The sequence below is a fragment of the Megascapheus bottae genome, chromosome 21 (assembly GCF_031878675.1).
Source record: "Megascapheus bottae isolate mThoBot1 chromosome 21, mThoBot2.hap1, whole genome shotgun sequence".
In the NCBI taxonomy this organism is placed as follows: domain Eukaryota; kingdom Metazoa; phylum Chordata; class Mammalia; order Rodentia; family Geomyidae; genus Megascapheus; species Megascapheus bottae.
Window position 1 is genome coordinate 8,484,779 of NC_143529.1, and position 17,181 is coordinate 8,501,959.

At 40.6% G+C, this 17,181-nt stretch overlaps 1 protein-coding gene across 6 annotated transcripts in view; it reads left to right on the forward strand.

Moving 5' to 3' along the window:
• Positions 1–15,999, forward strand: part of Plcl1 (phospholipase C like 1 (inactive)) — a 330,490-nt gene extending 314,491 nt beyond the window's left edge. For all 6 annotated transcript variants that reach the window (XM_090354556.1, XM_090354560.1, XM_090354557.1 and 3 more), the window contains exon 6: positions 15,668–15,999. In XM_090354556.1, coding sequence (XP_090210682.1) covers positions 15,668–15,850 — 183 coding nt within the window. In that variant the 3' untranslated portion in view covers positions 15,851–15,999. The remainder of the gene's footprint in view (positions 1–15,667) is intronic.
• Positions 16,000–17,181: the final 1,182 nt, after the last annotated feature.

Consider the following 17,181-nt stretch of genomic DNA (forward strand, 5'->3'; position numbering starts at 1 on the left):
AATTTTTAGATTTCTTTTCCTCCCCACTTTATCAAAGTGTGAGGAAAGTAAACTGCCCTGGGCCGGGGTAAAGATTTTGGCTCCCTTCTGGGTAGGAGGGCACCACGTAGACTTTAGGCCTGATCTGGTTCCCATTTGGATTACAGTTAAGAATGATAAACTCTTTTCCAGAACAGGTTGGCAGATGGGAAGGCTGGCCTGAATTAGTGGAGTGTGTGTGTATGTGTGTGTGTTGAATCCTTGTGTATGTCTGTTGACAACTGTGTGCTTGGTCTTTCCTCTTGCCTCTCCTCTGTCTGCTTTACTGTTGGTTGGCATGTCAGATAACAGGATATACAAGGAACAAAGGGAAGAAATTACAGGTGGACCTTCCCAGCCGCCTGTCAGCTCACAGACTTCCTTAGTGTGAACTCACATGTCCTTGATATCATACTAGATTAAGTTATGTATTCTCCAGATAGGAGTATAATGAACTCTACTGGGCAAATTTTTAAATCATTTTTTCCTTCATTCACCAAACTGGGAAGCAGGTAGCTAGATAGGTGGTCTAGCTTTGAAGAAGCATGGCAATTCAGTTTTTGCTAAACAAAAAATGGACATTTTCCAATTGAAATATTTCCAATTTAAATATTTCCAATTAAATATTTCCAATTTAAATATTTAATAACGTAAGTTCATGATATATCAATGGATTTTGATGACTATGTACATTCTTGGAGATTGCTTGTGATCACTTTTACAAACCTAGGTTTGTCTTGAGATACAAATCAGTACCCCAAGGAGGTTAAGCCAAATGGTGTTACCAGGCCATTTTTAACCATTGAACATCTGCCTTTGGTAGTAGGACAAGTGCTTCTTTCGTAAACTCAACACAGAGACGCCACCTGCTGGACTCTATGAGAATCTCCATTGTCTGAAGGTAGTTTTGCATACATCATAGAGCCTGCTTTCAATTAAGTTTTGGTAGATCTACATATATTCAGTTACCATGTTTTATGCCTCTACTTTTTAACTAAATTTTCCACATGACACAAATAAAGCAGTTCTGAGGTAAGGATAAAAATAACTACTAGGATAGTAAGAAGAGTGTGTTTGAACAACAGATCATTCCAGAAGTAGACATTTTTGGTTATTTCATTCCATATTTTGTGTCTTCTATTTCCACAATTCATTGTTCAGCCTAACTGAATTTATGTGTGTGATACTTCTCTGAAAAGACTTATATGAAAAGTCTTTCCTAAGAAGGAAAAACTTCAGTCCCCATCCAGCTACTCTCTTTCTTCTCTCTCCCTGCCTATTGCCAAACTTTTTAACAAGGTTGTTTATACTTGGTGAATCCACTTCCTTACCTCCCACTCACTCCTTAGCCAGCTTTAATCTGTTTTCTTCCCCTGACACACCATTAAATCACTCTCACAAGGTCACCAGAACCCCTTGTCTGAAATGTCATAAACACTTTGCAGCTTTTATCTTACAGCAGGCCTAAGCATGCTAATCACTGCCTCCTTCCAACAACCAGAAAGCTGCTGCCTCCACTCCAAGGGCAGAGCACTCTTGCTTTCTTCCTCCTCTTCTACTCTTTCTTCCCAGAATCATTTACAGATTACCTCTCTGCTGTCCTTTAATGTGAATTAAATGTGAGCAATCTCCAGGATTCTAGCCTACACAGTCTTCTCTTCTTACCCCTCTGTCTCTGTCTCTTATGTCTGAAGGAAGGGGTGCTTTTCATTTGATAGTTTTGTTAGCATCATTTATGTTTTTTAAAAAATGAGTGATTCATTAGGTAAAGGGATAGGACATTTGCTCCTCTGACAGTGTTTTCTTAATAATTGTTTGTTCTTTCCATCTGACCCTAAAGTGAAGCTCATACCAGAATTACTGGGTGCCTGCAAGCCCAGAAAATGGGCCAGCCCTGAACTCATCTTATTTAAAACAGTTCCTTTTATTTAAAACCATTTTTAAAAATCATAAGAAGAAATGGCTATCTTTGGTTAAAAAAAGGAAAGGAAAGGAAAGGAAGGAAGGAAGGAAAAGGACAGAATGAGAAAGAAAGAAAGAAAAGAAAGAAAGAAAAGGATGTACAGTGCTGACATTGGGTTACAGAGAATGACGTGTATGGAATACAGTGTAAAAAGTGCCCTGGAGATGATACCTGGGGCAGGCCCTGGCATTAGGGGAAACCTCACCTCTGCCTGCTGAGGAGAGGTGCTGAGGAGTCCTAGTGCTGAGGAGAGGACATGTTGGGTCAGTTTACCTGTAGTGGGGACTGTTGGTGGATGTTTCATTTACATTCATGATCTGACCTTTTGCAAAAATTATCTTTGAAGGAACCAAGTAACTAATAATTGGAGCCACAAAATCAGAGACTTGTTAACAGGAAACATTACCCAACAAACAAAAATGTCAGTCTTTTCTGAGGTTTGCAGCCTATATCTTTCAAGTAGTTGTAAATGACCTTTTTGAAATGGAAATAGTAAGACTTGGCAGAGGTGACCCACTTGCACTGATGCTCTTCTCTTGTCAATATGAATGTAACACCTAAGTCTAGTGAATTTTTACCTTATAAAATGCAAGAAAATAAAGAACCAAGTGTTTGTCTTAGGGCAATCATAGTGGGTGTATGAATTCTGATTTCTGAATCATTTATTGTCCAGGAAGAGCTCCAGATATTGGAACTTGCAAACCATGCTTGTTTGTTGTGTGAATGCCCATCCGTTACTGAAGTTTCACTTGAAAGATAATTCATTACATTTGTCAGCTTGCTAAAGGTGGATAGTACTCTTCTTTTTTTTTTTTTTAATTAGCTTTCTTAACATAGAGGCAGATGATCACAGAATTGAACGGAAAGACCAGAGGGCAGGAACCAGCAAGCTGGGACTTCTGCTGTCTTACTCACTAAATGGTTCTTTTGTCAAAAGGACTACAAAAGAATTCTCTGGGTACTGGTATCATCACATGAACTTCAATTCATAAAGTTCTCTGCAGTTCAATGGTATTTGTCAAGTTTAGCTTAGGGTTTTCTATTATTCAGCTCAATAGTGTTGAGACAATTTTGTTGACATTTTCTGTAAGTAGATTATGCTCACAATCATTTGCCCAAAGCAGACAGATGGCTTCTCAGACATTGAACCTCCTAGAACTTGTCTGAGGGGACATAGCAGGCCTGTCACCAAAAAATTAGTGTTTGTTGTTCATTTCTTTGGGTGATAGGTATTTTAAATTTATTTTTACTTTCTCATCTGGCTTAAATAAAACAGCTGTCTTATACGGAGCAATTGTTGTAGCCTTTAAATTACAACTAAGAAATAAGCTTTTGTTCAGGGAGCTGGTGATACATTCTGGAGTTCCCTAAGGAAGGCTTTATCCACATCAATGCAGCTGTTCCTCTTTTAGAACAGATGAGCGATTGTGAGATCTTCTTGGGGCGAAGTGGAGATGCCATGTTGCCTTTTATTCTTGGGGTGCCTTGGCCCTCTGGCAGTGGGTCTTTGCTAGTGTGTTATTTTCTTGCATGTTATAAGGCTAAAATATGCTAGTCTTATGTCTAACATTCTCATTATTGATAGAGAAACACTGCATTTACTGAGATCCCTTAGTATCCTGTTTATAGAATAATAACATATCACAATCAAGAGTTTGCTTGTTGGGGTTTTTAGTCCTTCTTGCCTCCTGACCCACAAGAGGGACAGAGAGAACACTCCCCGAATAAGATGAGGCCGAGAAAGGTTAGGGTCGACTGGACGCCTTCACCCAGCCCTCCCTCGCAGGAGGACAAATAGAGGCGCCAGGGAGATCCATCATGGCAGAAACTTGTTTATTCCGGAAGTACATTGGGCTAATATAGGATGCAGGAGCCAATCAGCACCAAGGTGGGCAGGGCAGGTAGGATGCGTGTGCTGTCAGAGAGGGCGGAAGTGTACAGGGCCAATCCCAGAGGTAGACATCACAAACCACAGCCAAGCCTTCCAACCAGGTGACGGGCAGGTTGGGCCCCCAAACCAGGAAGTGAGCACTGGACCATGAGGTAGGCCTTTTATAGCATTTCATTTCCTTGATGTGACGTGCCCCCACATCTCCCCCTTTTTGTGTTATTAAGCAGGTGCTTGCCTTACTCGAGAAGTGTGCCTGTCTTAGGTTGTCCCCCTCTGGGGATCTTTCCCATCGATGACTACCACTCTAGCTCTTCAGACAATTCACCTGTAGGGTTGGCAGACCCAAATGGAGATTTTACATAGGGGCGATGGCCAACATCAGTAAAGGAAACCCTTCTGTACACCTGCACATCCTGGTAAGGGCCAGGGCCAACTTCATAGGGTTCCCAGTCTGCCATCTCATAACACAGCATATTGTTGCCAGACCACCATTAGCTGAACAGCTTTAACCTGATCCTGATCTCTAAGAAACTGAAGGAGCTTATTGATTACACAAGGTCCGAATGTGAATACAAAAACCACTGTAACCAAGGGGCCCGCCCACAAAGGGGAGAAGGTAAGGGAGCCAACCATTTAGTCCAGTCCATAGATAGTTTGCATCAAGTTCATTTTGGAGGCATTTGAGAACCTCCTGCAGCCTTTTTAAGCAGATCAAGGCCTCTATGCTTTTGGAGGACTACTGCAGCCAGGGAATCAAGTTGAGATTGTAGGTCCAAATTAGTGTCTTTGTGGATGGCGTGGATAATGATGCCCAGGATGAGGAGAAGGAAGGTGACTGAGGGATCCAACCACAGCTGGGCAGAGCGTCCAGTATGATCTCCTCATTCCTGTGAACAAGAGGGAGAAGGAAAATCATACCTCAAGAGGGGGTGCTCTTGGGTAATTATTTTTTAGTTCTGACAATATTTTAAATCTCTATTCGGTACCCAAATTGGGTTTGGTTCTCCCACTGGAAAGATACATCCAAATCCTCTCCCCACACTAATGAGGGGATCAGGGCCTCTCCATGATCCAGTAAGAGGATCTCTCCAACGGACTTCAACCTTTAAGTAAGGTGTCTGATTAGACCATTGTCTCTGAAAGGCAGTCAGAGGCTGATCCTTGGAAAAACTTAAAATATTTAGTGTAAGCATGGCTGTCCTCAATTGATCATGGGGGTTGCCTCCCCCTTTTTGTTTTATTAATATTCCAAGTCTGAAAAAAATTTTAAGTGTTTATAGGGACCAGGGGAAATCTTTGATGCATCCCTCTCCAATTTAAGTTAGTTCATGGGGCAGGGATTTGACTTGAATCACTAGGGGACAAGTTTAAGAAATACTAATCATATCACCCACTTTACCATCAGATTTCCAGTGTCAGTCTGCAAGGAAGAAGGACAAAGATGGTCCACTCAGTCCATCTGACCAGCCTTTGTGCCAGCTTATCTTACCCAGAGCTGCACCTTTGCCAGTTCACCTCTCACCCCCAAAGAGGTCACACAGGACTATCTTTAATTCTCTTGGTCCTTTCTTTTGGCATTTGATTACCTAAATAGTTTTAAGAGGCAGGCAAAGCTTCTGACACTGATAAACAAATTTACATTTAAATTTTGATACTTATCTCCAGACATTAACTCAAGGAAATAAATTCCAAATTCCCCAATGTCTCTGGACTAAACAGGATACAATGTTTACAAGGTAAATAGCTTTATGCATTACAATACCAGATTTTTTTTAAATGCAGATTTTAGAATCAGAAAACTCTATTAACCAGTTTCTCTTTAAAATAATGCGATAATCTTTTGAGACAATGGAAAACATGCAAACCTCTTTGTGTTTCAATTATGAATTTATCCATTGTTTTGGATTCTGTCAATTTAACCTTGAACATGTTCACTTACACCCATTCACTCACGTATTCATATGCAAAGATCTTAAAGCGTGCAAAATTAACATTGGCTGTACATTTTAAAAAGGATTCGCATACACACACCCACACAAACCACAAGGATCCATATTTAGGATGGGTATCAATTTTACCATAATACTTTTTGCAGATGAAAGCTGGGTGGGAGTCCTAAACCTAAGAGAACTAAGACTGAAGTCTGCGTTCTGCCACTGACTGTCTCCAGACTGTCACTTCAGCAGATTGTTAGGAAAAAGGAAACTGAACTAAGGCTGCAGCTGCTTTGTCTGGCCTTGGCTCACCTCAACTGCAGCCCAGTTGGAGGGGCCATACCAGGCTCTAGATGTACCCCAGGTGGGGCCGAAACTTTTACTTTCCAGAAATAATTAAATAGATACCCAAGGAAAAACAAGAACAAGACAGAGAAGCAGAGACTTTTAAGAAACTCCTAAACTTCTGATGGCATGCCTGGCCTTAAACTACCAGAGTGACGGAAAGGCCGTGGGGCCCTGAACTCAGGGGGCGCCTTCCTTACAGAGATTTCCATTCCTTGGTAGCTGGCCAGTGGAGGCCATCCTCACCTACTCTTAAACAGAACCAGACATTGACGTACAACAGAAAATGGGACTCAATCGGATACATTTAACATAACAAGACGAACTTAGATGAACGTTCTCACCAAACAACTTATTTAGATTTAGACATGTCTTGCCGGTGAGACTCTTGGGCATGCCCTGTTACTGACAAGAAATCCAGAAGGGGGTCAAGGCATCCCTTGACCACCCAGGCCTTAAAGAGCTTGCTGCGTCCAGCTTTTTGGCCCACAGTACACTTTTTTAGACAGACATACAGGGTGGTCGGCCAACTTTTACTTACCTCTGGAGGCCTTTGCTTTAAACCTGGGTGTCTTTCCAAAAAAGGTTGTTATAGGAGGGGCGATAAAGGAAAACCACTGTTTATAGGAAAAAAAAAACAATCCTTTATCTCAATGGCATAAATATACAAATTATTAGGAATTGTTGAAAGACTAGGGAGCCCTGGTCGGGTGGCCCCTATGGGCATATTTACTGCAGGGAGATCATGAAGAAACCTGTAATTAAAACCTGTATTTGCCTGATCATTATGATAACAAAAATGGGGAGTTCTGAAGCTGTTCCTGTATTAATTTTAGTAGCTCCAATTGTTTTTCCCGCCAATAGGCCACTGCTCTACCCACAGGGGACCATGCGATTAGAATGTGACCCCTAGAATCGGGGGAGCAGTTTTATGCCAATTTTTTTCATAACTAATGCAGTCATCATAAAATGCCACAACATCTGTATCTTGTCTCTCCCTAGAGATTATAGGGCTGGTCCTCTTTAAGAACAGAGGCTGAATGGCTCTGGCCAGGACAGGGGGCATGCCATTTGCTAAGATGCTGCTAGGCCAGCTGGGGCCTGCTGCAGTTTCTAGGAGCTGGGAACTTAAGGCCTGAGAGGAGATAGTAGCTCCTCAGGGACAGGGTATTTTAGGTGGAGTTAGGCATTTTGTCTGGCCTGAAAGACGCCCCTGGGGGTGGGGAGGATCAGGTCTTATCTATCCCCTAGGGCAATTTCTTTTGAAGTGGCCTTGCTGGCCACACCCATAACAAACCCCATTGAAAGAGGTAAGAGCAGTAGAAAGTACCTAGGCAAGTGAAGCTGTTTGGGCTTGCGGCCACCTGTGACAGGTGGGCCTGAGTGCCCACATCCTTAGTGGCAACTATCCACCTCCCCATAGATCTTTCCTTCCTTCCTACACAGGCCAGTTTGTGGTCTGCGGTCATCCCCTCCTAGACCAGCATGAACAGTTCTTGGAGGGGCCTCGAGGGGAACTTTCTTTGGAGGCTCCGTTCTACTCTTTCTATAAAGGTGGCAAGGTCCTCAGTAGCCTTCTGAGTAATTACTGGAGGCTCAGAGGGGCCTTCTTCCAATGTTTTCCACGTAGCCAGTCCCAAAGCATGTACCTGTTCTTGGTAAGGGGGCAGGGATAGTAGCCTGCTGGAGGCCTGTGGAAAATGTATCATTGGATCCTGAAAGCATCCCATAAGTCACAGTGACTGGGGGATTAACAGCCTGGTTCCTGTTGGCCTGGGCATGGCACTCCTCATTAAAAAAGGCACACCATTTGAGGTACAGGGGGCCAGGAAGCACAGCCTTAGTTAAATTCTTCCAGTCTTGGGTAGTGCACTGCTGGTGAGCCAGGCCTTGGAGGATGGTTTCGGCCCAGGGCAAATTAGGCCTATCCTCAGAGACTGCTTTTAGGGCGGTTCTATTGCCCCCAGGTTAGCATTTACCACGAAGGCCAAGCGTGGTGTGGTGGGGAGGAACAAAATGGTGGCTTAACCTGCCCTTTCGGTTTAGGGGAGGAGCCGCCACTATAAAATGGCGGCTTAACCTCCTCTTCCCGTTCAACACGAGGTGGCGAAGAAGAGTTTTTGAGGGAAGAGGGATAGTAAAATGGCAGCAGCGGGAGGGCTAATTCTCCACGACCCTGAGCACTCCTCAATTAAAGTTTCCTTGGCCCTAGATGTAACCGGGGCAGGATAGAAGCAGGCCTTAAGGGCAGACAAAGTCAGAGAGAACTGGAGGGGAGGGTCCTCTCCCAAGTTAATCTTCCTCCTTCTCACCAGGCACTCCATACCATCCCAGATGGCCCAATTGAAAAGACAGGATGCCATTAACCAGGAAGCGGCACATGTTAAGGCCCCCCAGACCTTCTCAGCACAGGGATCTGAAATCTCGAAACCTCTGCTTTTAAATCTAGATGCTGTGAGCGCCGGGTCTTTCTTGGTGTGAGATTTCCCCATCTTCTCAGGGAGACCCTTACCTCATAACCCACTTGGCTCGGCTTGCCGACAGTTCCGCCTCTGATGAACGTTCTTTTTGTGCCCCATGTTGGGCGCCAGAATGGCGGGGTTTTTAGTCCTTCTTGCCTCCTGACCCACAAGAGGGACAGAGAGAACACTCCCCGAATAAGATGAGGCCGAGAAAGGTTAGGGTCGACTGGACGCCTTCACCCAGCCCTCCCTCGCAGGAGGACAAATAGAGGCGCCAGGGAGATCCATCATGGCAGAAACTTGTTTATTCCGGAAGTACATTGGGCTAATATAGGATGCAGGAGCCAATCAGCACCAAGGTGGGCAGGGCAGGTAGGATGCGTGTGCTGTCAGAGAGGGCGGAAGTGTACAGGGCCAATCCCAGAGGTAGACATCACAAACCACAGCCAAGCCTTCCAACCAGGTGACGGGCAGGTTGGGCCCCCAAACCAGGAAGTGAGCACTGGACCATGAGGTAGGCCTTTCATAGCATTTCATTTCCTTGATATGAGGTGCCCCACATTTGCTAGCTACAACAAATGATTTTCATTTTTTGTCTTTCTTACTCTCATGATAAGTCTACAAGATAGGTATACTGATTATTATATACCTGAATTTAATTATATGTCTGCATTCTGAATGTGTGTTTGTGTAATGGCACTATATTGGTACAAGCATTTGCCTACTTCGTTATAGTTCCTTATGTAACTGCTAAAACATTTACATTTTGAAATACATATTATTTTGTGACTGTTGACTTATTTCCACTTTATATCTATGACACTTTATTTTCTTCATTTTAATAATGCACATGTAGATTATATTGTCTGTGAATTTTAGGTTAATAAAGGGAAGCTTAAAATAGTTAAAGGGCCTGGGTTTCAGTACAGTTGAGAACTACAGGTCAAAGGGAAAGTCTCATTTATAATCAATATGAAATAAATATGTTTAATGGATAGATGAATCAAGCAACATTTCAAGTTTAAGTCTTCATAGCTAAAAGAGACCACATTATTCTTCCTGCAAAGGGAAGAGGTAGATGTCTCAGCATAAATCACAGCTGAGACTACAAATGAGACTTTGAAACATTAAGTTTCATAATTCTATCTAAAGCTGTGAACACTGAGGGATCTCAGTGAAGTAGTACAGTTCAGTGGTACATTTAATATACTTTTTAACTAGTAGATAATTAATCATTTATTATTATTAAACTAATGAATAACATTTAAATTTCACTGAACATTTCATTTATGTATGTATAGTTTTCTGTAAATACCCAGACATAAATAGTTCTGTAAGTTAAAATTTACCTTTGCAAAACATGACATACTGAGGCTTTCCATTTACAAAAAATTTTTCAAATTATCTTTGCAATTTTATTTTCATTATGTTGAATTTTAATATTGTGACTTCCAGTATTCTATGACCTTTTGTGTAATTATTTACTTAACATGTTATCTGTTAATTTTTGTAACATTGTATGAATTGATATTTAATTCTTAAAGTTTCTTTAAAATACCTTTTGCAAATTACATTTCCTTGAGGACTAGATTTTCAAGGGTTTAAATGACTTCTGTTCTTCATCAGAGAGCTCAGGAATGGTTTATTAACTGTAGTTAATTATCAAATCTAGTGTCTATCAATCACCAAACCTATTTTTAAATGAAATTTAAGAATACCCATTTTTATTCTGTTCTAATAATTATGCAACTTAATTGCAGTCTATAATAATGATTTCAGGAAGCAATATTTTAGTTTGGAGCTCAAATTTTCAGAATACTAACACACAAAGCTCCAACAAGCTAAGATTGTTGGGCTAGACCTATTCCGACAGTCTTATCCATATACTTTGAGGATTCATTGAAGAAAAATCCAAGCCTTTAGTGGCAAGTCTAATGTATCTAAAACATTCGGTTATCAAGATACTGAAAAATAGTAAATCCAAGAACTAACAATGCAGTGCAATAGAAGCTTCTGTTTTGTTGAATGAAGATACTTTATGCATTATGTCCTAGAGAGAAAAACTGTATGCCTTATAATGGCTAACATCCTATGTGCTCTCTACACAGCTACGCTTTCCAGTGAGCAAGACTGTTAGGCCATCTTTGAGTATGCTCACCCAACATTCCAAATATAGAAATTTATCTGAAGTATAAAGTCAAGTGAAAATAGCTGTCATGATATAAAGATTTTTTATTTGATTTGATTATAAAAGAAATTGTACTAGTGGTTTTGTCTTCTTTGCAGCAAAGCATTTAACCTCTTTAAATGACACAGAGATGGGAGCTAGAAAAGAAGTGGTTGTGCAGAGCCCACCATAGTAGCCAGAACACACGGAGTTAGTTGTTCATACCACCTTTGTATCTTCTGTTTGACCATGGGGGTAGACAGTTTGGGAAAGACTGTCTGGGAAATTAGTTTGCCACTGATTGTGTACTCAGACACCCACATGAGTAGCCTGGAGATGAGATTCAGTTGTTTATGTGTATAATTGTGTACAGAAGAGGGGTGGTCTGTTCCCAGAGTCCTACAATTTGCTGCTTTAAATATTTGTGGTATGCTCTGAGTCAGTTGGTACTATTTTCCTTACATGTGACAAAGATGCTCATTTTTACACATTAATATCTCAGGACCTAGTGCAGTTCATGGGAAAAAGCGGGGGAGGGGGGAGTGTAAAGCCACAGATATCTTTTGTGTGTTACTCTGCCAGAATGTAGCCAGAACTCTTTCCAAACAGAGGAAACATCATCAGATAGATGGTAAGATATATAACAAATGGGAAATTTGCATTTAGAATTCTAGCTTCTTTTATGATCATGATGTAAAGAGATAATCTATGACTACTACTGGTTCATGCTTACTATACTAATTTTACAGTACGTGATAGCTACTATTTAATGTTGCAATATTGTGTTGTAGTTACTAATCCACTTACTAGAAGAACCTGACATTGTGGTGATGTGATTAAACCAGCTTATTTTACAGACTAAGTTTCTGATTTTTAGATATTTTTATTTTAACTGCCTGTAGCACGATTGGAAAGAGTCAGCATTGAATATTTAATTTATGTTTAAAACTATTCATTAATGATTAAATTTTAGACTCACATTTCTATAATAGTCTCTGTGGTTTTCCATGAGTGCCATTGTTACTTCCTAAATATGTTTGAATTGCCCTACAGTCTTATGTTTGGAAGTCTGATTATGGTGGAAAATGAATGGCAACCACTGCTCTTAAGACTGCTAAATGCTCTCTGCTCTCCTTGTGGGTTGAAAGTGATCCTCCTTTGTTCCTGAAGCATCGTCAGTACCAGATTAGAAATGCTGTGAACTCCCATGAGAATTTCAGGATAGAAAAGTCAGTGGTATCTTGACATCTTTTTCAAGTTGAATGTTCTGTGATCAAAATTATGCATTAAGTTTGCAGGCTATGCCATGGCTATCCCAGATTTATTTCAACACATAAGGAGGAATCCAATTTACATAGCAAGTACAACAAATTCCCTTGGCTTCTCTCTTCCTATAAGACCTCTAGTTTGAAGAGAATGGAATTACAACACTTACAAGAATGTCCTATTAGAATATACCTTCTAGAATTTTGCACAGAGTTTCTAACATGTCTTAGCAGAGATGCTACATAGGGCAGAGATGTTGGTGGGGGTGAGGTGGTGTGGGCTGGCTAGAGGCTGAAGGTAAACTGATATACATAAAATGGGAAAATCAGCTCCAGAAAGGAATGCCAGTATGGGGGTCGCTACCAACCAACTTTACTCTCTGTACAGTTTTCCTAGAATGAGATAGATAGATAGATAGATAGATAGATAGATAGATTTATTTATTTAGTTAGTTAGTTATTGGTTCTGATGGCTTGGTTGGTAGGACTCATGGAAGAAAGTTGGTATGTGGTTCCTGAAACCACAGAATAGAAAGATAACCCTTATTCCTCCTTCCTTAAAACTAGAAAACAAAATTCAGTGTGAGCTTTTCAAAGCCTTTCATTTTTACTTTCTTTTATTAGTTAGAAGCTTAACTTCTGGGCTTTCTGGCCATTTTTTTTCTGACTGCTTTCTTGTAGCCAGCACGTGTTGTCTCCCAGCTTATCAAGAGATGATGTAGTTGTGTGCTTGTGTCCTAGTACAAATTGTATTCTCCAATTGGCCATTGTTTTCTAGAAACTGACTTCACCAGAACTGACACTGTGTGGCATTTAGGCGTGGATGCCACCTCTCAGAATGGATGACTTTCCGGCTGATTAAAATCCATTTCATAACTTGCTGAAGGAAAAGTCATGTGAGAACATTATGCATTAATAGTACCAAGCCTGTTATTTTTGTGTATGTCATTGTTTTCTTACAGTTAGGGAACATCAGTTTGTTTTTTAAAATTAGTGTACATTCATCATTATACAAAGGAGTTTTATTATAGTATTTCCAAAAACCAATTTACTTTAAAATGCTCAATGGTAATTTCAAAACAATGTGAAAAGAGATCACTTATCAGTAATACTCTGAAAATGACTGTAGATATAGTCACTTGGATACAGGTTATTTTTAAAGGAATTTTTCCAATTTAGAAAAAAACAGAAGAGATGTTATTATTTTTTTGAGAATCATACCAAGGGATTAAGCAAGTCATTCAAATCCATATGAAAGTACAAAGATGTTTAGTATAGTAATAGAAAGTGTTAACTGTTTCCAAACTAATTTTATAGCCATTTATTTGTGCTCATTTAAGTCATAAGCAACTTTTCAACATGTCTTGTTTATTAGCCTCAGAACTATAAAGAAAGGTGGAAAGATACTTTCATTATTTTTACAGAAGAGGGAAAGGCTCAGGTGAAATTTATGGGAAATACACTGACTTTATCCCTGGCAGTGTGGTCTTGTGGTACACTGTCTTCCTGTCTCTAGATCCCACCTCTTAAGTTCTGTTGTCTATGTCACATGAGCAATCATTTTCTTTCCTGACTCTGTTGTTGCTATGGGTAAAGTGACTAGTGGCTTTACTGTACTAGGAAGAAAGCATACTCTACCAGTATCACCAGTATCACTTTACAGGAGGGGCGGTGGTGGTGAGGCCCACTCTGTCTCAGAGATTAATGAAAGTACCTCATAGAGAAGTGTGATGGTGAAAGGAGTGATCATTTACAAAGCAGAGTGCTTGTACAGAGTAAGCACTCTATATTACATTAGTGCTGTTATTACTTAAAAACGGCATTTTCCAAACAATGCGAATTCACTTTTCATTGCCCAGGAGAACTCATTCACTGTCTATACTGTTAAGAACATTCTCCTCCAGTTCTGCCAGTGCTGTGAATATTCCACCCCCCTCCCCCAGGAAATACGTATTTTCTCGGACAGGCCTCATGCTGCCATAGTTTTAGTTCTGGCCTATATTCCCCACATGGCGTGTGGAATCACACTAAGCCAGGAGGGAAAGACCCAGCCTTTGTCCAGTTCAGGTCTTATTCAGAAGTTACCTCCAGCCAGCAATTCCTCCTCCTCATCAGGCTCAGCTTCTTATAGCCTGCAACTGTACTTTAAAATCTTATTTCATGAATTCAGTAACTGAAGTTTATTTTAATGTGAACATTTGGGAAAGTTGAGCTCTTCGTCGTACAAAGGATCTTATTAGAAGGACTTCACTATCATTACACAGGATAGAATTGTCAAGTGTCTCCACAGATTCTGAGGAATTAGGTATCCAAAGGGGTATTTTGTGTGTGTGTGTGTGTGTGTGTGTGTGTGTGTGTGTGTGTGTGTGTGTGTGTGTGTTGGGCCCTGTTCTTGAACTTAGGGATTAGGCACTGTCCCAAGCTTCTTTTGCTCAGGGCTAGCACTCTATCACTTGAGCTACAGCATCACTTCTGGCTTTTTCGGAGTTGTTTATTGGAAATAAGAGACTTTTCTGCCCAGGCTGGCATCAAACCATGATCCTCAAATCTCAGACTTGTGAGTAGTTTGCGATACAGGCATGAGCCACCGGTGTCCAGATCCAAGGCATTTTTTAAAAAATTAACCACTTACTTCAACATAGGCTCTAAGAAAAATATTTCTTAAAGGGATGTAGCAGTTCATCATGGAGCAGTTTGCACAAATTAGGTGATAATGCTTTGTCTGATCAAGCCTTAACTCCCATTGCCCTTCACAGATTCAGGGTCACAATCTCAGGTGCTGCAGTGAGACTAAGAGGAGAGAAAGGAGGAGGAACTACTTCCTCCCAGTTTTTAAACTGTTGAGACACACCCCTACTTCTCTACACTTCATTCCTTCTTCCCCTGGGCCAGTACTAACGCATGCACTTGATCATTGGAATAATGAATTAAAAATTTAAAAATAGCAGGAAAGCACGTTTTTCTCAGGCACTGGTATAAATGACAGCAAGTATGTTTCTACCATCCTGCTTTACACGTTGAGCCTTTAGAATCTCTAGAGACTTCATTAGCCAGATGGAAACATGGTCTTGAGGATGATGGGTAAGTAATAGCATATGAACAGGAAGACTGTGAGGTTAACTCAATATATTAAGAGCCAGCTCAGCAAGCCTGAAGGAGATGGTTTCTGTCACAGGAGATGCTCACCTTTTTGAGCTCTGGTACCCTGTAGACTGACTTTGGTTTTAGTTCTTGAATGAAGGACATCTTTTCTTGTTTCCTCACAAGATGAGAACTCTGTATACAAGTGTGAGATCACATGGATAGAAGAATTAACTGTTGTTAGTACATAATGAAAAGGGTGTCCAAGAGCAAAATGCAGTGGCAGCCAACACTCAACTGGAAAGGCTCAAGTTGGAGTCCTAAGCTTATAGAGCACTGGCTCTCAATGATGCAAGCAAAAAAAAAAAAAAAAAAGAAGAAGACAAAGAAAGAATCATCTTGGGTTTAACCCTGGAAAAGCAAGTTGTCGGTCTGGTTCTGTTTTCTCATTGGGTCACGGCAGAAGGATAGAGAGAACAATGTTACTTAGGGAAGTTAACCCGTAACTATCTTCTTTGGTGTCTATTTCTACCTACTGTAGGGACAAGGAGACCTGTTGAAGAATGCCAAGAATGAAGCTCTTGAAAACATGAAGCAGATCCAGCTGGCTTGCTTGTCTTGTGGACTGAGTAAAACCCCAAGCAGCAGTGCGGAGGCCAAGGGCAAGAGAAGCCTGGAAGCAATAGAGGAGAAGGAAAGTAGTGAGGAGAATGGGAAGCTGTAGCCACAGGCAGTATTGACATGTTCACCTGTCCTTGTTGTCAGAGACTCTGCTTTCCTATTCTTATTTTCTTTTTTGAATGTTTTTAGATGTTCACAAAAGTGATTCCCTCTCTAGGATGTTGGACATAAACAATTTTTTTCACAGTGTCAGTATTTTAATGTAGTTAATTTATCTAAGTTAAAACTTGGAGTCGCAGTATTTTAATTCTGAGATGTGTGTATACACCCATATGTGAATACCTATGTAAGTTTGTGTGTGTGTGTGTGTGTGTGTGTGAGAGAGAGAAAGAGAGAGAGAGAGAGAGAGCGAGAGAGAGAGAGAGAGAGAGAGAGAGCGCAAGAGGGAGAGAAAGAGTGTAAGGGAGAGAGAGAGCAAGAGAGACCATATCCAAAATCTGTTCTGTTTTGCATTATTCATTTATTAAGTTATTTCTGTATCTTTATCATTATTTTGGGACAGATTTGTTAATCAAATTCTAATGAGCACTTACTATTATAATTGTTGCTGTGTTTAATTTTACTTCTTTGCCTTTGTCCTTTAACTTGGAGATCCCGTTAATTTAGCATCCGGTTGAAGAAAACCACACTTGTCAAAGCATACATGTGTCAATAGATTCACTATAGATTTAGAGATTCTAAGAACTACAGTAGAAGTAAAAGTGATCAAAAGATTAAGCAAACAGAATTTCTAGAAATACCAGCCAAGTCATTCTTTGGTCAGCAAACTCTCTAAAAATATTTATTAAATAAAATTAAATTTTAGGAAGTTTTCTGTAGTTACTTACAAAATGTGGTGTTAATGGAAAAGCTGATAGAGATGTATTCATTCCTTCCCATGTCATCTCTGAAAAACATCCAAAGCTCTGTCGTAATCAAGATTTCAATGTGGCAATGACCTTCTATCTCTTATAGAAAGGTCTCATTCTTCTGACCTGGGATTCTAGCAGTTGTGTTCTAGCAGAGGTGGACAGCTAGAAGACCTTGGCTTTAACTGGACTTAATGTTGAGTACTGAACTTAAATTTAAAGACATTATTCAAGCAATATCATATCATCATGTTGAGCTTCTATAAAATCTGTGAGTCAGATAACATCTTTATGATGATTTTAAAAGCAGCTGATCATGGGCTGGGAGTTTGGCCTAGTGGTAAGAGTGCTTGCCTAGCATGCATGAAGGCCCAGGTTCGATTCCTCAGTACCACATACATAGAAAAGCAGGAAGTGGTGCTGTAGCTCAAGTGGCAGAGCTCTAGCGTTGAGCAAACACTGTCGAAGGACAGTGCTCAGGCCCCAGGACTGGCAAAAAAAGTACTTGATCAGGAGGCATGGTTTA